General features: G+C 47.7%; 1 protein-coding gene across 1 annotated transcript in view; it reads right to left on the bottom strand.

Annotated features, from left to right (window-relative positions):
* Positions 1–25,738, bottom strand: part of KATNIP (katanin interacting protein) — a 228,755-nt gene that overhangs the window by 30,903 nt on the left and 172,114 nt on the right. Inside the window, exons 15-16 of the mRNA XM_065924545.1 lie at positions 15,789–16,656; positions 236–961 (exon numbers count right to left, since the gene is read on the bottom strand). Of these exons, the coding sequence (XP_065780617.1) occupies positions 236–961; positions 15,789–16,656 (1,594 nt within the window). The remainder of the gene's footprint in view (positions 1–235; positions 962–15,788; positions 16,657–25,738) is intronic.

Raw genomic sequence — 25,738 nt, 5'->3', positions numbered from 1 at the left:
CCCGAGAACACTCTCTCCATCAGTCACTTATGGAAGGATTCCCCTTGTCAGACTCAGGCCCTAGGAAGCTGAGCAAGGCTGGTACCCAGAGGAGGCATCTCAGTAAGGCCAGCTCTTGCACACCCCACTGCAAAAGGCAAGAATAGGGCCAGGTCAAGGAAAGCAGAGGGATCTATCAGAGACTCGGCGAGTAGCGGGCAGGGGCTTCGAGGACATTCTTACAGCCATACCGTACCTCCCGTCAGGGTTCCGGAGGCCTTGGCGATTTCTCCCTTAAAGATGCACTGCGCATCTAGCAGCATCGTGATGTCCTTCACGCCCCGGAAGGAATGGATCCGTGATTTATTGTAATTCCAGATCCTGATCAGGGCGACCTGGCAAGGCTGCGCGAAGTACATGGAGATGGAGTGGGACTTGCCCGGCGTGAAGGGGGCCAGCCAGACATGCATGTCATCCTGGGTCCTGTTCACCCCATCGATGAGGTTGCTGACCACGCGGGGGTCTCTCCCGTAGGCAGGTAAGATATTGATGTCCGGGGGGTCAGCTTGAATGTTCTCGACTCTCACTGGCTCCCCCTTGGAACTGAATATTTCTATCCCGTTGAGGCCAACGTAGTGCCTGTCCCCCCACGTGGACTTGATGTCGATGACCAGGTGCTGTCCATAGGGAAGGACGGGGATTTTGAAGTCACCCCCGTCGTCTGTCTCCAGGGAGCCATGGTCCTGCCCTTTCACAGGCTCCGGCTTCTCCTCCTTCCAGGGGGGCGGCTGGTCGCTCTGCCGGCTGCTTTTCTGCTGCTGTAGGAACTCGTCCAGGATGTCGCCCTGGAATTCCATGTTGGAGATGCGCCCCCGGTGGGAGCGGTCGAAGGCTGTGAGGGAGTCCCACGATTCGTGCAAGGTGTGTTCCTGCTCACTGTGCCACCAGGGCCGTGGCGGCATCCGGGTGGACCAGGCGTCTTCTGGAAGGAAGGACACAGGAGGGGTGAAACTCCACTAGCGGTGCATGAGGCAGCAGGGACCCTTAAACCTTGTCTCATCCTGTGGCTCTCAGCTGGGTGGGGGTCACCCTCAGGGGCATATTCTAGAAACCGTGGGTGTTTTTCTAAAAACTTATTTCATATTGGAGCATAGCCAATTTCCAGGTGAAAATAGTGGTAAAAAACCCACCCACCCTTGCAGGAGACGTAAGAGATGAGGGTTCGATCTCTGGGTCAGGAAGACCCTCCATGGCAACCCACTCTAGTATTCTTGCCTAGAGAACCCCCATGGACAGAGGAGCCTGGCGGCTACAGTCCATAAGAGTCAGACACGACTGAATTAACTTAGCATGGACACGTCGCCAATTAACATGGGCTCAGTGGTAAAAAAAAACCCACCTGCAATGCAGGAGACATGGGTTTGATCCCTGAGTTGGGAAGATTCCTTGGAGAAGGAAATGGCAAACCACTCCAGTATGCTTGCCTGGAAAATCCCTTGGACAGAGGAGCCTGGTGGGCTACTGTCCAGAGGATCGCCAAGAGTTGGACACGACTTAGCAATTAAACAACAACACAGCTGATTGACAACGTTGTGATGGTTCCAAATCAACTCCAAAGGGATTCAGCCATACATATACATGTATCCATTCTCCCCTAAGCTCCCCTCCCATCCAGGCTGCCACATCACATTGAGGAGAGTTCACTGTGCTATACTGTAGGTCCGTGTGGGTTATGCATTTTAAATATAGCAGTGTGTACTTATTGACCCCAAATTCCCTATCTCTTCTCCCAATTCTTCACCAGTGGGTGGTGTGATGCTTTTGGCTGTCTTCGTGCCCACTGGCCCTGTTGACATTTGAAGGGTGGAGCCAGGGATACGACTAGGAATGGTCCAGGCACAGTCCGGTCTCCTGTCTCAGGCACCGTTCAGGTTGGTAAAAAAAAAACTGTTTGTGGTCACCCGAGTCTGGAAACTTGTTGTTTTACAAAGAGACAAGTATTTTTTCGATATACTTTGGATTTTCTAAAAATGTGACGACCATGCAAATCAAGGGAACATTCCTCGGTTGTGGGAGAACCTTTGCCGGAAGTCATCCCCGCTTCAGAAACTCACCCGACCCAAAGTAATGAGGCTGCCTGCAGCGTCTGAGTCAGCAACCCCAGGGTCTACTCTGGAGGCTGTCACAGCCACGTGACTCTAACGGGGTTTTTCAAAGACTACCGAATGGCAGGTGGAAGGCATGTGAAAGAATGTTACGTGGGGGAAAAAAAAAGTCAGATATGCCATTTCAGATGCGGCCTCTTGTGTGGGCAGCATGTCCCAACGTGTTAATATCACTTCTGGGTGAGGAGTAGGAAAGACTTGAACCTTCTTCTTTGACATCTTCTCTTCTAAGTTCCCTACGTGTATTATTTTTATAATCAAGGACAAAATTCTACTAAAAAAGCCAAATGACCCAGGTATACTACAAGGTAAGGAATTTACTTCTACTTGTGATGAAATTGATTCCAAGAGCTGAGTTTATGTCTGGAGCATGTGGAGAACAGGGGCCTGGCCCTCGGGGGTGGCTCTGAAGGCCCTGCCCTCCTCCTTGTAGGATATTAAAGCCTGCGCGTGTGCATCCAGCAGTGGCCGGTCCCCCCAGCTAAGCCATGGCTGACTGACATCTAAGGGTGTCATTCTGGAAAAACAGCAGCTGACGACACTGGCATTCTGTTTTCTCTCCTTTCATCTCGTCCTCTGCCCTGTACTCCATTTTCTGCCTGTCTCCTAGGGGGCCTGACTCCATCAATTATCTTCTCTCTCCAGAATCTTCAATCACTCCTTCCCCACTGGCATCTCCCTTCTCTCTGCCTGCAGACATGCATAAATCTCTCCTACCTGAAAGAAAAAGGAAGCTGACCTGATCTTGTGGCTCCCTCCAACTGCCGTCCTATTTTCTTCCTTCTTTCATTGCAGACACTGCACCCTCATGACCACCACCCTCTCTTTACCCCCTGTAACACAGCTCCTCTGTGCAGAGCTGTGGCTGTTTGCCAGCCCAAGCTCCACTTCTTCTCGTCAGAACAAAAATCCCAATTTTTCTTTGGGTACCCCTTACTTTTAGGCCATGCAGCTTAGGTGAATGCTGACAGCATCTTTCCAAGCTGGGTTCATGAAAGGAGCTCTGGGAAAGGAGAGCCTCTCTTTAAATTGGTGCTGCTTCCTAGGAGGTACTAGTGGTAAAGAATGGGCCTGCCGATGCAGGAGACGTAAGAGACCCAGGTTCCATCCCTGGGTCGGGAGGGTCCCCTGGAAGAGGGCATGGCAACCCACTCCAGTATTCTTGCTCAGAGAATGCCACGGACAGAGGAGCCTGGTGGACTCCACTCCGTGGGATTGCAAAGAGTCGGATATGACTGAAGCGACTTAGCATGCGTGCACGCTGAGCAGGTAGGATGGAGGGGTGGAGTGGTCAGTGGCCATTGGCTACATTGTGGGGATAGGAGAGTGTGGCTGAGAATGAAGTGGGTGGATGTGAACTGAAAGCTGGAGAGTCCTGATGACAATCATATGATCCCCTGGATCCAGCCATGCCTGAAGTCAAACCCCTGGTGGTTTTCTGTCTCTTGCATCCATTAGAGTCTTATAATTCCCACCACCCCTCCACTGAAGCAACTTTATCCAAGTACACAATGACTCCAAGCACACAATCTTTCTTTGTCCTCTGTCCCTCCTTGACATCCCAGGCAAGTTGGGTGCCCCCTCCACCAGCTCAAGAGACATCTCTTTCTGGCTCGCCACTCTCCCCTGCCGACAGGGCCTCTCTGTCACAGCGCCCTCCGCTCCTCCCAGTGCTCTAACTCGGGTTGCACCAGAGTGCCTCAGCCCCCTCCTGCCCTCCCCCAGCACTCCCTTCATCCAGCTCCTGGCTCCCGTGCAGGCCCCGCTCACTGTCATAAGCCAAGTTCTGGCCCCTCTCCCTGGGATACCAAATTTCAATCGCCACGATCCCTTGGAACATCCAGACATGTCCACTCTGTCACTTCCAACTCCAGATATCTAAAGTGGAGTCGATCAAATCCTCTAATTGGCATTATTTCTACTATACCGGTGATTCAGATGGTAAAGAACCTGCCTGCAAAGTGGGAGACCTGAGTTAAATCCCTGGGTCAGGAAGATCCCCTGGAGAAGGGAAAGGCAACCCACTTGACTATTCTTGCCTGGAGAATTCCATGGACAGAGGAGCCTGGCGGGCTACCGTCCATGGGGTCTCATATAGTGAGCGACTAACACTTTTCACTATGATACTGAGAATAAAGAAAATCTAACCCCTCACTGTGCCCCCAGGGCCCTGAGTGTGACCCCCCCCCCAGCCTCAGCTGACTTCTCCAGCCTCACCTCCCACCCTTCTCTCCATGAGCATCCCACTCCTGCTATGTCAGCCTTTCATTCTACCCACACAAGTCTCTCCTGGCCTCAGAGACTCTGCCCTCACGGTGCCCTTCTGCCAGGAGCGCTCTTGCCCCAGAGACCCACTACACCGGCTCTTCTAGACACCCTCCTTCTGGGAGAGGCCTTCTCTGCCCTCTCCCCTGTTGCATCCCAGGGCCTGGCACAGAACCGGTGCCTGGACGTGCTCCTAAGTGTATGTCCGTAGAGGGATGGGGGCTTGGCACCATGATCACGTCCCCCCTGTGCTCAGGGCTGGAGGCCGAGGGACTCCCCCCTCCACCTGTCAGTCCTCCTGCACCTCCTCACCACCCCCTACTTCTCATCTGTCATTAACAAGACCCCAGGAGTCCCTCCCATCCTTGCCTCCAGGCGTGACGCTTAACATCTGGCACAAGGAACTTCCCATATGGATCGTCACCACCTCACTTTATTGTGATTTGATTTCCACTGACTGAAATGAATGGGCCGGGCTGGTCTTCAAGGGCACAGAAGGAGAAAGCGCTAAGTCCTGTGTGTCAGGAACTCAGCGCGCCTCTCTCTGCTGGGGTGTGCGAGAAAGGCAGGACTTGGCTTTCATCCCGTGTCTGCTTTCTGACCCACTCTCCCATAGAGAGGGACAACTGGGTTTTAAAAGTGGAGAGGTGTAGGCTTCGCCCTGGACCTCTCAGATGTGACAGCAGGCTGGGGCCAAGTTTCCCTCTGTTTGCAGTAGGACAGGCGACTTGTTAGTCCTTAGGAGTCGGGCAACTGCTGGGATCAGGGCTTTGTCCTGTCCGTCAGCATTCCTCCCCGCAGATCTGAACGGACAACAGAAAGCTACTGCTTTCATCTGCAGTCAACACGGGTTGGGAGGGACCAATATGAGATGACGGGACTTAAGGTTCAAAACCATTCCTTGGCGGAGGTTGAGATGAACGGCAACGTTCTGAACTTCACTTTAGAAAAACCACTGGCATCATCATGGAGTGTTAGTTGCTCAGTCACGTCCAACTCTTTGCGACTGCATGGGGTGGAGCCCTCCCGTGTCCTCTGTCCAAGGGATTTTCCAGGCAAGAATACTGGAATGGGTAGCCTTTCCCTTCTCCAGGGTATCTTCCCAAGCCAGGGTCGAACCCAGGTCTCCCGCATTGCAGGTGGATTCTTCACCATCTGAGCCACTGAGGAAACCCTGAGGTCGGCACTAAATGCTACTAAAAGGGGAAGTGAAAAAGCACATAGTGAGATGCAACAGAGCCACGTTTATTCTAGGTGAAGAGCCATAGCTGATAGGACAAGAAGGGGCCATCTGACCCAAGCCAACCAATCAGCTTCTGCTGTGAGTCTTTGGAATTGGGGTTTCCCTTGTGGCTCAGCTGGTAGATTCCACCTGCAATGCGGGAGACCTGGGTTCGATATCTGGGTTGGGAAGATCCCCTGGAGAAGGGAATGGCTACACACTCCAGTATTCTGGCCTGGTGAATTCCATGGACTGCATAGTCCATACGGTTGCAAATCAGACATGACTGAGCAAATTTCACTTCACTTCACTCATGTCAGAGAGAGAGACTGCAAGGCCACTTCCTGCTATTTGCACAGAGTTGAGAAAACTGATCTCAGGAGGAACAGTGAGGGAAAATGGACCTGCAGAGAAGCCGAGGGAGGGCCCAGCAGTCCTGGAGAGTTTAGGAGAAGCATCCTTGGTGCCTGCTGGCTTCCTGGCTCCTCCTTTCAATCCCATGTGATGCTTCCTGTCTTTGCAGGGCCAGAGGCTTCTCAAATAACACCCCCTTACTGCTCAAACTGGACTGATGAGATTTCATTCACCTGCAGCTAACTGAGCCCCGATAAAGACATTTCCAAAATGCAGATGTCCTTACAATGAGATACTCCGTTGGACAAAAGGATTTCCAGGCTCTGTCTGATGATGACAGCAGGATTCCAGCCCCAGGGAGGAACTTGGGCAGTCATTCATTCTACAAGCACTGTTGGAGGGCTCGACCTGAACCTTTCCTGAAGGGCATGGCTGTGGGATTTGGCTCTATGTAATGAGTAATTTAAAATTTCTAAGCAACTCTCCTTTTTAGCATGACCAGCTTAACAAGCATGAAATCTCAAGAGCTCAGTTCTTAATGTGTGTTGAGCCAAGCAGTGAAATGCCTGGAAGGAAATTAAAGTGAGACAAAGTCTTCTGATCGTGGACAAGTTAGAAAAATGCCCATCACCTCATAACTCCCAGCGGTTCTCTAGGTCTGTTACCAGGAAGGCCTGGAATTGCCTAAGTCTTCTGGGGGCAGGTGGCTGATAACAGCAGGGTGAGCAGGGCACTGTGGGTAGCAGCATGAAAGATGAATGTTGGAGCCAGGCTGTGTGTGACGTTTGATCGCTTCAGTCATGTCTGACTCTGTGCCCCATGGACTGTAGTTGCCAGGCTCCTCTGTCCACGGAATTTTTCCACCAAGAATACTGGAGTGGGTTGCCATGCCCTCCTCCGGGGGATCTTCCTGACCCCGGGATTGAACCCGAGTGTCCTGCATCTCCTGCATTGCAGGCAGGTTCTTTATCACTGAGCCACTGCGGAAGCCAGCAGGGCTGCCTGGCCTTAAATCCTGCTCCAACCCTTATTGGTTGTGTGATCTGGGGAAAATTACTTAAACCTCACGTCTTCTTTTCTTTTTATAATCAAATCAATTTCAGGTGTATAGTATAGTGGTTCAATATCTGTATACACTAAAAAGTGATCACCACCATAAATCTAGCTCCCATCCGTTACCATAAAATTGACCTCTGTCATCCATTTCACCCACACTTCAATCATCTTGCACTCTGGTGACCACTAGTTTTTCCATATCTGTGAATTTGTTTTTATTTTATTCTGTTTATTAGAGTCTACATATGAGTGAAGTCGTCAGTATTTGTCTTTCTCTGTCTGACTTATTTCACTTAGCATAATACCCTCAAGGTCCTCTCATGTACATTACATAGTACATATATTACTCCATGTATATATGTACCATGTCACATCTTTATTCATTCATCAACAGACACTTAGGTTTTTTTTTCCCCATATCTTGTCTCTTGTAAATAATGTTGCAATGAACATGGGGGTGCGTATAGCTTTTCAAATTAGTGTTTTCATGTTCTTCAGATAAGTACCCAGAAGTGGCACAGCTGGGTCATATAGCAGTCTATTCTTAATATTTTAAGGAATCTACATGCTGTTTGCCATAGTGACTACCAATTTACAATCTCACCAACAGTGTACAAGAATTCCCTTCTCTCCCCATCCTCTCCAACATTAGTTATCCCTTGTCTTATTGATAGTAGACATCCTAACAGGTATGAGGAGGTTTTGATTTGCAGTTTTGTGGTTTTGATTTGCAGTTCCTTGATAATTAGTGATACTGAGCATCTTTTCACGTACTTGTTGGTTATCTGTATGTCTTCTTTGGAAAAATGTCTATTTAGGTCCTTTTCCCACTTTTAAATCCATTGTTGTTGTTGTTGTTGTTAAGTTGTATGAGTCCTTTATATATTCTGGATATTAACCTCTTAAAACATACGATTTGCAAATATCACCTCCTATTCAATAGGTTGCCTTTTCATTCTGATGGTTTCCTTTATTGTACATAAGCTTTGTTGATTGATGTAGTCCCATTTACTTATTTTTGCCTTTTTCTCTTATCTTTGGAGTCAGAGCCACAAAAACATCTCTAATGCTGGTGTCATTGAGATTACTGCTTGTATTTTCTTCTAGGAATTTTATGGTTTCAGGTCTTATAATTGGGTCTTTAATCCATTTTGAGTTAATGTTTGTGTATGGTGTAATACAGTGCTCTAGTTCTATCCTTTTGCATATGGCTGTCCAATTTTCCCAACATTATTTATTGGAGAGACCATCCTTTCTTCATTCTATACCTTTACTCCTTGGTCATTGATTAACAGTCCATATATGCATGGGTTTATTTCTGGGCTTTCAAATCTATTCCATTGATTTGTGTGGCTCTTTTTGTATCAGTATCATACTGTTTTGATTATTATAGCTTTGTAGTATAACTTAAAACTAGGGAGCATGATACTTCCAGCTTTGTTCTTCTTTCTCAAGATGATTTTGACTATTTGGAATCTTTTGTGGTTCCATACACATTTCAGAATTATTTCTTCTAGTTCTTGAAATAAGCCATTGGAATTTTGATAAGGATTGCATTAAATCTATAGATTGCTTTGAGTAGTATGGACATTTTAAGAATATTAGTTCTTCAAACCCACGCGCAAGGAATATCATCCTTTTGTGTGTCTGTGTCTTTAACTTCTTTCACCAGTGTTGTATAGTTTCAGTGTCTTTTACCTCCTTCATTAAATTTATTCTTAGGTATTTTGTCTTTTTTGATGCCATTGTAAATGGGATTATTTTCTTTATTTCTCCTTCTGATAGTTTGTTATTAGTGTATAGAAATGTCACATATTTCTGTATATTAGACTTTGTATCCTGCAATTTTACTGAATTCATTTACTAGTTATAGCAATTTTTTTGATAAGAGTCTTTAGGGTTTTCTATTTCAATACGTAGTATCATGTCATCTGCAAATAATGACAGTTTTTATTTCTTCTGTTCTGATTTGGATGATTTTTTTCTTTTCCTTGCCTAATTGCTATGGCTAGGGCTTCCAATGTTGAATGAAAGCAGTGAGAATGTGCATCCTTGTCTTGTTCCTGATCTCTTAGAGGAAATGCTTTCAGCTTTTCACCATTGAGTTTTATGTTAGCTGTGAGCTTTTCATATATGGTCTTTATTATGTTGAGGTATGTTCCCACTATACCAATCTTGTTGAGAATTTTTATCATAATAAATGCTGAATTTTGTCAAAAGCAATTTTTTTTACATCAACTGAGATAATCATATGATTTTTATCCTTCATTCTGTTGTATCACATGGATTAATTTGTGGATATTGAATCATCTTTGCATCCCTGGAATTCAGTTCAGTTCAGTTCAGTTCAGTCACTCAGTAGCGTCTGATTCTTTGTAACCCCATGGACTGAGGCACACCAGGCTTCCCTGTTCATCACCAACTCCTGGAGATGCTCAAATTTATGTCCATCGAGTCAGTGATGCCATCCAACTGTTTCATCCTCTGTCACCACCTTCTCCTGCCTTCAATCTTACCCAGAATCAGGGTCTTTTCTAATGAATCAGTTCTTTTAATCAAGTGGCCAAAGTATTGGAGTTTCAGCTTGAGCATCAGTCCTTCCAATGAATATTCAGGACTGATTTCCTTTAGGATGGACTGGTTGGATCTCCTTGCAGTCCAAGGGACTGTCAAGAGTCTTCTCCAACACCACAGTTCAGAAGCATCAATTCTTCAGTGCTCAGCTTTCTTTGTCTTTCTTTATCTCTCACATCCATACATGACTCCTGAAAAAAACCATAGCTTTGACTAGAAGGATCTTTGTTGGCAAAGTTAATGTCTCTGCTTTTTAATATGCTGTCTAGGTTGGTTATAGCTTTTCTTCCAAGCAGCAAGTGTCTTTTAATTTCATGGCTGCAGTCACCATCTGCAGTGATTTTGGAGCCCCCCAAAATAAAGTCTCTCACTGTTTCCACTGTTTCCCCATCTATTTGCCATGAAGTGATAGGACCAAATGCCATGATCTTCGTTTTCTGAATGTTGAGTTTTAAGCCAACTTTTTCACTCTCCTCTTTCACTTTCATCAAGAGGCTCTTTAGTTCTTTGCTTTCTGCCATAAGGGTGGTGTCATCTGCATATCTGAGGTTATTGATATTTCTCCTGGCAATCTTGATTCCACCTTGTGCTTCATCCAGCCTGGCATTTTGCATGATATACTTTGCATATAAGTTAAATAAGCAGGGTGACAATATACAACCTTGACATACTCCTTTTCCTATTTGAAACCAGTCTGTTGTTCTATGTCCAGTTCTAACCGTTGCCTCTTGACCTGCATACAGATTTCTCAGGAGGCAGGTAAGGTGGTCTGGTATTCCCATCTCTTTAAGAATTTTCCACAGTTTGCTGTGATCCACAAAACCCTACTTAGTCATGGTGTGTGATCCTTTTAATGTACTGTTGGATTAGGTTTGCTAATATTTTGTTGAGAATTTCAGTATCTATATTCATCAGTGATACTGGGTTGTAATTTTCTTTCTTCCTTCCTTCCATTCTTTCTTTTGTGGCATACTTGTCTAGTTTTGCTATCAGGATAATGCTAACTTCATAAAATGTTTGGAAGTTTTCCCTCCTCTTTAGTTTTTTGAAAGTGTTTGAAAAGATTAGATATTAAATCTTCTTTGAATGTTTTATAGACTTCCCAGTGAAGTTATCTGGTCCTGGGATTTTGTTTGTTGGAAGATTTTTGATTACTGTTTCAATCTCCTTACTAGTAACTGATCTATTTAACTCTTCTATTTCTTCATGATTCAGCCTTAGAAGATTGTTTATTTCTAGCAATTTGTTCATTTCTTCTAGGTTGTCCAATTTATGTGTACAATTGTTCATAGTAGTCTCTTATGATCTTTTGTATCTCTGTGGTATTAGTTGTAACTTCTCTTTCATTTCTGATTTTATTTATTTGAGCTCTTTCTCTTTTTTTTTCTTGGTTAGTCTAGCTAAAGGTTTCCCAACTTCATTTGTCTTTTCAAAGAATCAGCTCTTACTTTCACTAAATTTTTTTCTATTTTATTTTAGTCTCTACTTCATTTATTTCTGCTCTGGTCTTTATTATTTCCTTCATCTGCTAATTTTGGGCTTCATTTGTTCTTCTTTTTCTAGTTCCTTGAGGTGCAACATTAGGTTGTTTATTGGGGATTTTTCTTATTTCTTGAGGCAAACTTGTAGTGCCATGAACTTCCCTCCTGGAACCACTTTTGCTATATCACACAGATTTTGGTATGTCATCTTTCTTTCTTTCTTTTTAAAAATTCTATGTATGTATGTTGCTGTGCACAGGTTTTCTCCAGTTGCAGCGTATGGGCTTCTCCTGCAGCAGCTTCTCTTGTTGCCAGGCATAGGCTCTAGGGAACATGGGCTCAGTGGTTGTGGCTCAAGGGCACTAGAGTGTGGGCTCAGTAGTTGCGGGGCACAGCCTGGTATGTGTCTGTTTGGGTTCATCGTATTCAGAGTTCTCTGGGCTTCCTGGATCTGGATGTCTGTTTCCTTCCCCAGGGAAGTTTCCAGTCACTTTTCCTGCAAATAATTTTTCATGCCCTTTTTCTTCCTCTGGGAGCCTATAATATGAATGGTATTCTTCTTGATGTTCCAAAGTGCCCTTAAAATATCTTTATTTTTTAATATTCTTTTTTTCTTATGCTGCTCTGTCCCTGGGTGAGTTCTATTGCTTTGTCTTCCAGCCTGCTGATTTGTTCTTCTATCTCATCCAATATGCTATTGAACCCCTCAAGTGTATTTCTCGGTTCAGTTATACTTTCTGTTTGATAATTTCTTACATTTTCTATCTCTTTGTTGAAGTTCTCACTGGGTTTTTCTATTCTTCTTCCAATTTCTATGAGCATCATCTGACCATTTTTTTTGAACTTTTTACCAGGTAGATTATTATCTTTGTTTTGCTTAGTTCTTTTTTGGTAGTTTTGTCTTGTTCTTTTGATAGGAATATATTCCTGTTTCCTCATTTTGCCTAATTCTCAGTGCTTGTTTCTATATGTTAGGTAAATCAACTCTCTTGGTCTTGAAGGAGTGGCCTTACGTTAAGAGATATCCTGCAGGGCTCAGAAATGCAATTCTGCCTGGGAACCAGAGCCAGGTGCTCAAGGGGTGTCCTCTTATGGGTTGCAGGCACGCTCTTGCTGTGGCGTGGTCATGGGTGCTGCTATGCACTGGGGGCAGGGCTAACCCCTGGAAAGACAGCAATGCTGACCCGATGGCTGCTGGGTTCTAGTGGGCAGGGTTTACCACCTAGTCAGCTGTGAGGCCTGGCTGAGGTGCAGGGGTGGGTAGGGTTGTAAGTGGGGTGTTCCAGTTGGTGCTCAGACCAGAGGGAGAATTCTAAAATGACACCCACAGGCACTGGGATCAAAAAAGTAGCTTGAAATTTCAAAAATGGCTCCCCCCGGTTTCTCAGTTCCCAGGGAGCATTCAAAATGGTTCCAGCAGATGCTTTGGGATTAGTACTTGGGTCCCATTCACCTATGGTCCATGAACTTTTTAACCCAGCGTTTTTGTACTGGTTTTCAGGTTGAGTGAATCTGTGAGTGAGTCCTTTAAAAGCTAGCTTTCCATTCTCTGCAGTTCTATAGTTTGGGGTGTATTCTTCATTGGTTTTCAAAGCCAGATGTTTTGGGGGCTCATCTCTCATGTGTAGGATCCAAGAATTGGGGTGCCTAATGCTCAAATTCCTCAATCCCCAGAGAAAGTAACGGTACCTGTGTAATCCTCCCATCTGCAGACTGTCATGGTTGGGGTGTGGTTTTCTTCCTTAATGAGATCATCTCTCTGCCTCCCTTACCCACCTTAATGCTGTCCTTTTACCCTCTCCTGTGGAGACTTTGTTCATCCAGCTTTCAGGTCCTTTTCAGGGGGAATTATTTCACATGCAATTGTAGTTTCGTTGCGTCCGTGGGAGGAAGTGAGTGGGATCTTCTTATGCCACCATTTTGAACCTTCCATCTTATCCTGCTTTCTTACCTCACATTTTCTTTTTTTAATTCATTAATTTATTTTTGGCTGCACTGCGTCTTCACTGCTGTGCATGGGCTTTCTCTAGTTAACGGCGAATGAGGGATACTCTCTGATTGCAGTGCACAGGCTGCCCATTGCAGTGACTTCTCTTGTTGCGACTCGCAGGTTCTAGTAGTTTAGGCGCACAGGCTTAGTTGCCCTGCGACATGTGGAATCTTTCCAGAGCAGGGATCGAACCCATGTCCTCTGCATTGGCGAGTAGATTCTTAACCACTGGACCACCAGGGAAATCCCCACATTTTCTTTATCTATAAAATGGGGCTGGTATGAGAATTAAATGAGCCCGTTTGAGTAACATGCCCAGACGACAGCCTGGTTTACTGCAAACATGCCATGCATCTAGCCACTGCAATTCTTTCTTTTCATCATTCTTCGACACACTGCAGGAGACCCACCATGAGTCAGGCACCTGGGTCCTGGGGTGTGTGTGTGCTAAGTCATTTCAGTCATGTCCAGCTCTTTGTGACACCCTGGAGTACAGCCCATCAAGCTCCTCTGTCCATGCGGTTCTCCAGGCAAGAATACCAGAGTGCATTGCCATGCTCTCCTCTAGGGGATCTTCTCGACCCAGGGATTTAACCCGTGTCTCATTATGCCTCCTGCCTTGGCAGGTGCGTTCTTTACCATTAGTGCTACCTACGAAGCCCGAGGTCCTGGGGATCCCAACACAAATAAGACACGGCCCCTGTCCCCAAAGAGCTTCTTGGTCCTTTTCTTCCACTCTGCGCTCCTCCCTGATACACAGTCTCAGGGTTAAGTCTTGGCGGGGTGGGCAGCACAATCTGTAAGGCTGAGGAGTCAGGAACAGAAGCTCTGCCTGGGAGAAGGGAGCCACCTCTCACCATGGAAAGGCACTCAAGAGTCTGCGGGAACTGCTCTGCCCTGAGTGACATCGAGGGTCTGAAAGAGATCACAAACTCTCCACATTTCCAAGTGTAACTCTGGCAAAATGCAGACTTTTGGAGTCTGTCCACTAGACAAGAATAGTGCAGGTGCTAATGTAATTCACTAAAAATATATACATGGGCTTTGCATATAGCTATACCATCATCCCATGATGCTGCCGCTGTATCACAGAGTGGGGATGCTGCTGCTGCTGACAACAATAATAATAAACAGCGGCAGCGAACATCTGTTGGGTGTTCTTATGTGCTAGACTCAGTGCCAAATGCTGCCCGTGTATGATCTCATTTGAGCCTCCCAGCTTGTAGCCCACCATGAGTTGGGTATTATCTGCCTCCTTCCAAATGAGGAAATGGAGGCTCCGAGGGATTTCAGAACTTGCCCACAGTTTGGGTTGGCAGTGGGGAATCAGGATAAACGTTTGATTTCAGGGCTTGTGCTTCTGTGTGGTACAGAGTGGGGATAAACCCAGAGGATCTCGAGGTGAGCCCTGCCTTGGTAGGCCCAGGAGCTTTGTGGACAATAAAAGACGTAGAAGCTAGTGTTGAAATAATGGCGCCCACTTCTGGAGCACATTCCACATGCCAGGCTCTGGTCACTATTTTGAAGCCATCATCTCAGTCATTTCTTACAACACTTTAGGGAAGGGGTAGTTGTGTGAGTTCATCCCCATTTCACAGATGAAGATGCTGAGGCTCAGAAAGTGGAAGTGTCCAGCTCTCCAGGACCCAGGCTAGAAGTCTCAGGTCTACAAGTAGCAGAGTCTGGATTCAAGTGGTTTGACTCATGTTGTTCTGCTACATTCTGTCCTGGTAGCCAAATCTGAGTGCAAATATTCAGAAACCCAGACACTGGCATCTCCTTTCAGATCTCTTGGAGATAATCTACTGCAAAGTTCACAAAGCAGGTGAATCCTGCGAGCAGATGTGTATTTTTTTTTTTTTTGGACCCACACAGTGGTTTAAAAATAATCTCCATCAGTGGCCAATGTTGAAAAATAAGAATATTCTACAATTTTGATTTCTCTTGATAAAAGGAAAAGGGAGATCTGGCCCAAGGGTCTTGTATTTATTTTTCTTTTAATATTTATTTTTCTTTTAATATTTATTTATTTGGCTGCCTTCAGTCTTAGTTGCCTTATGTGGGATCTTTCGTTGCAGCGCATGGGCTTACTTGCTCTGTGTCATGTGGGATCTTAGTCCCCTGACTAGGAATCGAACCCATGTCCCTTGCATGGCAAGGCAGATTCTCAACCACTGGACCACCAAGGAAGCCCCGGGCCTGTATTTCTGAATGCCAAAAAGCCCCTTTTAGGTGGGTCTGTGCTCTCCAGTTTGCCACAGTCCTCACCATTCCCTATAGTACTTCCAACTCCCAGGCAAGAATTAGTTGCTACTTATCATCACACTTGCACTATTCTCCTAACAGTACAGTTAAGAATAAAGTGAAGTAATTAGAGACCAAATATCTCTATCAGAGGTTAGATAACAGACTAGATTGGAAAAGCCATGGTCAGCAAGAAAAATGGACAAAGGAACGTATCTTGGAGCCAGTGACAAATATACCTGTGGGTTTCACAGGCAAAGTGTGCCTTGCCCGCTTCGCTCACTGCTACTACCCCTGTGGCCCCTGAGACAGGGAATCTGGAACCCTTGGTTGAGAAGAACCTTCTTGCTTTGCAGGTGGGGAAACTGAGGTCCAGGGAGCAATACAGCTTCATGCTAGTTAGCAGCCCTGGCTCCACTGAGATAGACCCAGTGAGTCAGATGGATTCTGTAACTTACCTCTGCTGGTTGGCTGGCCCTCACCATGACTGAGGCTGAGGGCGTCCCTCCTCAGCCCCCTCCTCCCACTAGCAGGCTGCTCCCTGTGGGGGGGCTGGTTAAAGATGTCAAAGTCGTCACCGTGGACTTTGGGGGTCGTCCTCTGAGCTCTCTCAGTGGCGATGACATTCCAGCTGCTCACCCGCCCTTGCTCACGTCGGGGGCCTTTATCCCTGGCCTCGGACACTCCAGGCCCCTCACTGATGACGTCGTCTGATGGAAGCCCGTCTCTCCCGTCCAGCGGCTTCTCTGGACTCAGCCAGAGGGGTTTCAACTTCGGGCCTCCCGGCTTCCTGCCTTTCCCCGCGGGAGAAGGTTGTAACCAGGATGGGGTCTTCCCTGGCGGCTCAGAGACTTTTCTGCCTGTGAGGTTTCCCAGCTCTCGGAGCAGTGAGAGCTCCCGGTCAGGAGGAGGAGGGCACTCCACAGGGGGCGAGTGGGGAGGACCACTGGGCTCGCCACCCACCGAGGACGGGGCGGCTGAAACGCTGAGCTCCTCCTCTGACCGGGACAAACTGTCTTTCACACCGTCAGGAGAACTCATCCTTCCACCAAATAAATTTCCTTGTGAAGAAACCTTCGCATCCTCTGCTGCTCTAGCTGGCTGCGAGTGACTGGTGCGGAGCTCCTCGTCCCCCTCGGTGCCGGGCGTCTTGCGGACACCTCTGCTTTCTTCCGGGAGGGCAGCGTCGCTCTTTTCCATCCTCTCATCTTGCAGCCCCACCAGGATGCTGTGCGCGGCCTCGCCACCTCCTTTGTCTAACTTGCCATCAAAGATGAGTTTTTTGTTGACATAAAGCTTCACGTTCTTAGCCCCGATGTCAAAGTCCTAAAAATACAAAATTTCACAAAATGAAGGTGCGCAGCATTGCACTGATGTATCAAGTTTTGAAAGCAGCCAGTGAGGGACTTCTCTGGTGGTCCACTGTTTAAGAAGCTGCCTGCCAGGGCCGGGGTCATGGGTTTGATCCCCGATCTGGGAAGATTCCACATATGGTGGGGCCACTAAGTCCATGTGGACAACGACTGAAGCCTGCCTGCCTGGAGCCTGTGCTCTGCATCAAGGGAAGCCACTGCAATGAGAAGCCCATGCACCACAACTAGAGAGTCACGCCCTCTTGCCACAACTAGAGAAGGTCCACTGTGCATCAGTGAAAACCCAGAGCAGCCCTCCCCCCCCAAAAAAGTAGCAGATGAAAAAGAGAAATGTGGGATGCTAAAAACGTGAGCTTTCTGAGACCACAGCATTGGGGCTGTTAAATCAGGCTCTGTCTCATTGTGGCGCAAAGGGTTCCGTATGCTATAAATCAAAGGCCTTTCACAAAGAGGCGCCTCTGTCGCCATCTTCGTCATCATTACCTCCTGCTGGGACACAGGTAACAGCCTGCTAATTGGTCTGCCTGCTTCCTGTCTCTTGCTCCTTCATCCTCAGCTTCACATTGCCACCAGAGTTAATTTCCTACAAGAGCAGATCTGGCCCCATCACGTCCCTTTGTGAAATCCTTCATGTGTTTTCGCCGCCTATAGTTCCTTAAAGCATGGGTCCTGGGCCTCCTGCGTCAGAAAAGCTGGGCAGGCACATAAAATGCAGACGTCCTAGGTCCCAGGGGGGCCATATGGTGGGGGCTCTGAAAGCAGAGCCTGAGACAAGGATTTGAGTACAGGTAGCTTATGGACAGGTGCTTCTTTGAGGGAGAGTCAGGTAGGGCAGGTGATAATGCAAAAAGTTTTTCGGGCTGGTCACTGCTGTGGGCAACTGGGAACCCCTCTAGCTAGGACACTGTGAGGGACCTGCAGAAAGAATCTCAGAAGTGTCCCTCCAAAGGTGGGGGGTTGGACGTTTATCCACTGATCTCCTTCCCTGTGGTTGACGGCTGCCCCAGGCGGCACTGATGCCCCGCCACGTCCACAGGCTGAGACCTCGGGTGGCTCTGGGAAAAGCACCCAAGCAGCAAGGCTGAGAGCCTGGAGGCACTGGGGGTGGTGCCCAGCTGGCACGCCCAGGAACTGTCTCAACTCACTGTGGCCGCAATCAGAGGGGAGCCCAGAGGATGCAGTGTGGGATCCACAGAGGATGCACTTGTGACGGATAGCCTGGATGATTTCTTTGCACACGGAAGCTGAAGGATGCCAGGCAGGTGAGATGAACTCTGAACCCCTGGTCAAGAACCCACCTGCAGTGTGGGAGACCTGGGTTCAATCCTGGGTTGGGAGGATCCCCTGGAGAAGGGAAAGGCTACCCACTCCAGTATTCTGGCCTAGAGAATTCCATGGACTACACAGTCCATGGAGTCGCAGAGAGTCGGACACAACTGAGCGACTTTCACTTTCAGCATGAGACAAAGTGACTTTCACAAGCGGGTCGCTGCCTGGGTTTCTCTCTCCCAGCCTCCCAGCACGTGTGTCCCACGTCGGGCAACAATGCTTCACACTTAAAATCGAATCACACCTTCTACTACTGCCCTATTGGGTCATTCTTTTTTACACAAAAACAGTTCTAATAAACAGCTTTCTCGAGGAATGTAATACCTACCTCATACAGTAAACTGGACATATTTAAAGTGTACAATTTAATGGCTAAAGAAGATGTGCTAGAAGTATATATATATAATGGAATATTAGTCATAAAAAAGAATGAAGTCATGCCATTTGCAGCAACATGGATGGACCTAGAGAATATTATACTAAGTGAAGTAAGACAGAGAAAGACAAATATCATATGATATCACTTACATGTGGAATCTAAAAAAAAGACACACATGAACTTATCTGCAAAACAGAAACAGACCCACAGACACAGAAAACAAACTTACATTTACCAAATGGGAAAGGAACAAAGGAAGGATAAGTTAGGAGCTTGAGACTAGCAGATACACACAACTATATATAAAATAGATAACCAACAAGGATTCACTTAAAGCACAGAGGACCACATTCAATATTTTGTAATAGCCTGTAAGTGAAAAGAATCTGAAAAAGGGTATGAACATATATAATCTTTTATATATATATATATATATATATCTGAACCACTGTGCTTTACACCTGAAACTAAAACAACACTGTAAATCAACTGTACTTCAATTAAAAAGAAATAGTAAAGCATACAACTTAGACAGCAAGGAGATCGAACCAGTCAATCCTAAAAGAAACCAACCCTGAATATTCATTGGAAGGACTGACGCTGAAGCTGAAGCTCCAATACTTTGGCCACCTGATGTGAAGAGCTGACTCACTGGAAAAGACCCAGATGCTGGGAAAGATGGAGGGCAGGAGGAGAAGGGGGCAACAAAGGATGAGATGGTTGGATGGCTTCATTGACTCAGTGGACATGAGTTTCGGCAAGATCCGGGAGTGCTGCAGGTCACAGGGTTGCAAAGGGTCAGACGCAACTGAACAACAAATACAGAACTTGTTAATTTTAACACATATACACCCATGATCATTACCCGAAGGCTTCCTCATACCCCTGTGTAATCCTCCCACCCCAGCCCTAAGCAACCACCCACCAGCCTTCTATCATTACAGATTAGTTCGCATTTTCTAGACTATTTACACAAAAGGAGTCAGCACTATGAACTCTATGGGGCCTGGGGGCCTGGTTTCTTTGCCCCAGTATAATACCTCCGAGATTCATCCATGTTGCTGACATGAAGAGTTTTATGCCTTCTTATTGCTGAGGAGCAGTCCATTCTGGGGTGCCCCACAATCTGTCTGTCCATCCACCTCTGGGAGGCTGCACCTCCCTCCAGCTGGCCTTGCCTCCTCTCTACATGAACCTACCCTGCCAAGGGTGCCAGTAACTGGGATGATAACAATCATCCTTGTTGTCTGGATGATTCCGATGGCGTCTTGTCCTAGTCTGTCACTCATAGGGCCTTCCTCTCACTCTCAAGGGTGCCATAGTTTGGACAACCAGTTTTAGGGTCCAGCAGGTGACCAGACACACTGGGAAGTTCTCAGTCCTCAGGCAGGTTATCCCCCTGCTTCCTGTTCTCACAGCAACCCAGGCTCCCCCCTGCTCCTTGACTGGCTGGGTGGGTCCCGAGCCTCCTGACTTTCCTGTGTTCTCTCTCTAGGTGGTCCCACTCAGGCCCAAGGTCCTAAATTTCATCCTTGCATTGGTGACTCCCAACTATTTATTTTACTGGAGTAGAGTTGATTTACAACATTGCATTAGTTTCAGGTGTATGGCAAAGTGATTCAGTCATATATATATATATATATATATATATATATATATATATATTTTCCAGATTCTTTTGCATTGTGTTTTATTGTAAGATATTAAATATAGTTCTCTGTGCCACACAGTAGATCCTTGTTGTTTATCTGTTTTATATATAGTAGTTTGTACCTGTTAATCAAAAACTCCTAATTCATCCTTTCCCACTCCCTTTCCCCTTCGATAGCCACAAGTTTGTTTTCTGTGTTCATGAGTCTGTTTCTGTTTGGTGAATGAGTGCATTTGTATCACTTTTTACATTCCACGTAAGTGATACCATATATTTGTCTTCCTCTTGACTTTTACTTTGGGCTTCCCCAGTGACTCAGCAATAAAGAATCTGCCTGCATTACAGGAGACGTGGAGACATGGGTTTGATCCCTGGGTTGGGAAGATCCCTTGGAGGAGGAAATGGTAAGCCACTCCAGTATTCTTGCCCAGAAAAATCCCAAGGACAGAGGAGCCTGGGGGCTATAGCCCATCGGATCAAAAGAGAGTCAGACATGACTGAGTGAGTGAATCACAACAAAGGCTTTACTTCACTTAGTATGATAATCTCTAAGTCCATCCATATTGCTGCAAATAGTGTTATTTCATTCTTTTTTATGGCTGAGTAGTGTTCCCTACTACTCAGTGTGGTGGTTTAGTTGCTAAGTTGCGTCAGACTCCCACAACCCCATGGACTTGTAGCCTGTCGGGCCCCTCTGTCCATGGAATTCTTCAGGCAAGAATACTGGAGGGGGTTGCCATTGTGTGTGTGTGTGTGTGTGTGTGTGTGTGTGTGTGTGTGTGTGTATCACATTGTCTTTATCCAGTCCTCTGTCAATGGACATTTAGGTTGCTTCCATGTCTTGGCTGATGTAAATAGTGCTGTTTGGACACTGGACTCCTGACTGTTCTAATCTCCAATCCTGGCCTCTCCATTCAGCCCTGGTGACCATGTGACTGCTCCTCCTGCATATCTAACAAGCATCTCAACCTTAACGTGCCCCAAACAGGATGATCAGTTCACTTTTCCCAAACCTCATCTTTATCCATCTTAAAAATGATTCCTTCATTCAACCAGCTGCCCCAGACCTAGGAGTCCTTGAGCCCTCTTGCTCTTTCACACACATGTCCAATCTGTCGGAGTCCCCCGTGGCTTCACCTCCCAAACCCCTCCCTAATCTGATCTCTTCTTCCTGAATGGCCACTGTCTCCTAGCCCGGGCCACCATCATCTCTCTCAGAGACAAAAACTGCACCCTCCTAAGTGGTCTCTGCGTTTCCACTCTGCATTGTCATGCACCCACCCCCAATCCACCGCAGCCGACACATTTCACTTTCAGCAGCCAGTCTTTCTTAAAAAGCAACTTAAATCGCTAGGGGATTCCCTAGTGGTCCAGTGGTTAGAACTCTGCACTTCCACTGCAGGGGGGCTGGGTTCAATTCCTGGTCAGGGATCTAGGATTCCACATGCTGCGTGGTGTGTCCGGAAAACAGAACAAAACAGCAACGACAAAAACAAATCAGCAGCTGCTGCTTAAAACCACCCCATAATTTCCTATCACTCTGAGAATAAATGCCAGCTCCCTTCAGGAGTCAACATAGCCTGTGTGATCTGGTCCCGTGATGACCTTTCTCTCCCCTTCCTTTCCCGCTTCCAACACACCAGTGCAATTGCTGCTCTGTGATTCTGTGGCGCTCAAGGCCACCTCGGGACCTGGGCCACTGCCTGGCACATTTTGCCCCAGAAACCCGCAAGGCTGGCTTCTCCTTGTCTTCAAAGAGATGTTGCTGCTCTCCCTAAAGCAGCCCCTGCCCCATCCAATCCCCTTTCTAGCCCATGGTCCTGTTTTATTTTCTTCCTTTCTCTGACATGGTCTTGTTCATCAGCTTTCTAATTTATTTATTGTCTCCCTCACTCAAAGTTAGGGCTGCCCTGATGGCTCAAGTGGTAAAAAATCTGCCCGCAAGCCAGGAGACCCGGGTTTGATCCCTAGGTCAGGAAGATCCTTGCAGGAGGAAATGGCAACTCACTCCAGTATTCTTGCCTGGGAAATCCCATGGACAGAGGAGCCTGGTGGGAAACAGTCCATGGGGCTGCAAAGAGTTGGCCATGACTGAGCGCACCCCCCCCCACACACACTCAAACTTAAACTCCAGCGGCTTCCCTGGAGGCTCAGTGGTAAAGAATCCGCCTGCCAATGCAGGAGACCGGGTTCAACCCCTGACCCAGGAAGACCCCATATATCATGGAGCAACTAAGCCCGTAGGCCACAACTACTGAGTCTGTGCTTTAGAGCCTGAGAGCCGCAACTACTGAAGCCCACGCACCCTAGAGCCTACTGTCCACAATGACAAAAGCCACCGCAACTAGAGAGGAGCCCCTGCTTGCCACAACTGGAGAAAAGCCCTCGATGCAATGAAGACCCACCGCAGCCACAATTAAAAAATAAATAAACAAGCTCTGAGACAGCAGAGGCGCTACCAATCTCATCCAAGGGCCCAGCAAGTACCTGGCACACAGTTTTTGCTCAGCGATCTTTTTGGAATTACAAATGAATCAACACAGCCACTTTTCTCCCCAGGTAGCACTGCTCTCTAACAATCCTCAGAGAACAAACCTGATCAGAAAAACAGCAGCCTGTTGGTTTCAACCCCAGACCGTGTTCTGTCTTGCTTTGGCTTCTGATCTACTCTTGGGATGCGAGGTCGGAGACTCCCGGATGTGTCCATGTAGACTCATTTCCCCCCTTTCGCCTTCCTGAAAGCCAGGTGGGGAAGCTCTAACTAAATTCCTAGCTCACTGAGCTATTGCCCCGAAGGTTTCCGGAGCAATTTGGGGTGAGAACCGTCAAGCCCGTGTTAGACGACAGGAACCCGGCTTCAATCGTCCAATTGCGGGATGGCAGGCTGCTATTTGCTGCCTGTCAGAAAAGTCGATTCTCAGAGCGCCCTTTTGCATGTTTATATGGATGTGTTCTCTGTTTAGTGGAGGCACAGAGCAAGCACGTGCTGTGAATTAATCAGGAAATAGCTATTGGAAAAGGACAGCCTGGGCAGCTTCCAGTGACTAGTTCTGCAAAATTACTGCCGTGGAAACATCTGGAGAGGCAGACACACTCTCACTGAAAGAGGTGGGAGGGAGGCATGGTAGGGAGCACGTTTTTCAGTCTCACAGTCACGAGGTGGGTATCCTGGATCCCGCTGGGAGATGCCTGGTCTCCACAATGGGCTTGCTGACCGTCCATGAACCGTCTAGAGCACCCCCGATCTCAGTTCTCTCCAATAAACCTGGCCGAGGATCTTCCTTGGTGGTCCAAGGGTTAGGCATCTGTCTTGCAATGCAGGGGACGTGGGTTGAATCTCTGGTTGGGGAGCTAAGCTCTCGCATGTCAAAACTAAGCCTGTGTGCTGCAACTACTGAGCCCCAGGGCCGCAACTAGGGAGCCTGTGGGCTACGACGAAAGATTCCACGGGAGGCAGTGAAGATCCTGCATGTCACAGCTAAGACCCAAGGCAGCCAAATAAATAAATAAAATAAGAAGAAGCCTGGCTGAGTAGGGATAGAGAGGGGGGAGCAGGCTGAGGCAGGGTGTGGCCGCCAGTGCTCACAGGACTGGACGGGTAGGAGTGAGAAGAGGGTTTGAAGCCAGAGGGAGGGGTGGGGTCCTGGGGAACTGAGAGGTTCATGCCCACTGCCAGATGGTGCTTAAATCTGCCAAAGTTCCAACACTCTCCAGACCAAACAATTCATATCTGTAGGAGGATCTGACCCAAGCAACACCAGGGTGGGATCCTGGGTGGCGAACAGCATCTGGGGATGCCAAGTGTGAAACATGAAAGGCCACACGCATTGTTCCATGCTGTCCTTCAAACAACTCCCAGGGTGGGCGTTAGGGCCCATCTGTCAAATGAAGAAACTGAGGCTTAGCCTTCCCTGAGGTCACACAGCTGGTGCACAGAGAGCCACTCTTGCTGGCACCCCAATCTCCTACTGCCATCTCTCTCTGGGTCAAGCCAGACCTGGAGAAGGCCTCAGTCTCAGCTGTGCCTGCCTGGCCACTGGCAGAATCACCTGCTTTGGGTGCACTCTGAGCTCCTACTTCTATTTTTTCAATTAGTCCTCATGGACCAAGTGTCTCACACTTCCATCCTGACTCCTCCTTGCTCCCCAGAGGCAATTGACGTGGGTGCTGGCAGGGTGGGGGGCATGCCCACATCCCTGTCCTTGCAGACGTTTCCTATGTATTTACGTACATATCTATGCAACCGTCATAGATCAAGTATGTGGTCGGAAGCCATCTGAAATACACTTCTGAGTCACGAAGAAGATGGGGTTGAGATTTTGCATGTCTCTACTCGTCGGCATCCCCTCAGTGAAGCTCTGGATGAAGGGTGCCTTTGGGAATAAATCCAGGGGAAAATTCTCTTGCTGCTAAAGAATGAGCCTGCTTCCTCCTTCCAACCAGAGGGCTCTAGTCCTATTTCCTCCTTTGCCTCGGCTTCCAAGAATTCCGGGTGAAATTCCATCTTGCGGATGACCTTACCCTCGAGAATCATTTGTGTGCGTGTGTGCTTGTTCCCTTGGTGCTCATATTTTCTTCCTCGTTTAACTAGAGTTACTGCTATGCCCTTTGTTGACGCTGCCTCAAACCCCTTTTACAATGCATTTTCTAAAGGACACTGAAACTCTGTGGCTGGCACGTGGTGGAGGGGAGCACCGTTCCTTGTCCAAAAAAGGGCTTTATCCTTCTTTCCAGCTGCCCAGAACCAATCACGGTGGGACTGTAATGCATTTGAACCCAACAATATTAATATCATTTTGATCTAAGTGATTGAATTGACTCAGTAAGGCCACGTTCCTCCTTGGCCCTGGGGTCGGATGACATGTCTCTTCCAATGAGCACACGAATTGCTCAGGGAAGATGGATGGCGGATCGGTTTCATCATGACAACAACCTGAGCAGAGGCGGGGGCTCTTGTACTCACAATACACTTTGCCTAGAGACTAATACCTGGCCCTGAGCACAGGCAACAAAGCCTGAAGGAGATCATTTGGAGCAGAGAATTGGCTGGGCCCACCTGCCGGATGCCAGGGAGGGTGCACTGCCGGGGTCCCCAACCTCTGGGATCTAACGTCTGATGATCTGAGGTGGAGCTGATGTTAATAATAATAGAAATAAAGTGCACAATAAATGTAATGTGTTTGAATCATCCTGAAACCTACCCCCACGCCCTGACCCCCGGTCTGTGGAAAAACTGTCTTCCAGGAGACTGGTCCCTGGTGCCAAAAAGGTTGGGAACTGCAGATTTAAGGCAAAAGCTTCATTGGTATGGGTGATCGACTGGAGTCAAACCAGCTGTGTGCCACTGGACCTCACTCATGCACAGGCCGGGCAGCCCCCCAGCCTAGCTGTTCTGCCTCCTGCTGGGCGCCCGCATTGGCCCCGATGCGCAAGGAGAAGACGCACTTCCATCCTTCACTGCTCTCTTTGTCCCGGAGTGCTGGGTCCTGAACAGGAGGGGCCGAGGGGCTCTGGGCTGATTGGGAGGCTTTCTGGGGACGGGGGCCTCTGGGGACGGGGGAGTGAGCCGCTGTCGCCCAGAGAGCCATTGTGCAGGCTTCAGGACCCAGCTTAGGAGCTGACCCCTCTGGGAAGCCCCCGGCCCTCCCCATCTGCCCTGCCCACCTCCTCAGGTTG

Source organism: Muntiacus reevesi, chromosome 2 (genome assembly GCF_963930625.1).
Source record: "Muntiacus reevesi chromosome 2, mMunRee1.1, whole genome shotgun sequence".
Taxonomy (NCBI): domain Eukaryota; kingdom Metazoa; phylum Chordata; class Mammalia; order Artiodactyla; family Cervidae; genus Muntiacus; species Muntiacus reevesi.
The sequence above is the reverse complement of the archived record's forward strand: the minus strand, read 5'-3'. Positions and strand labels throughout refer to the sequence as shown.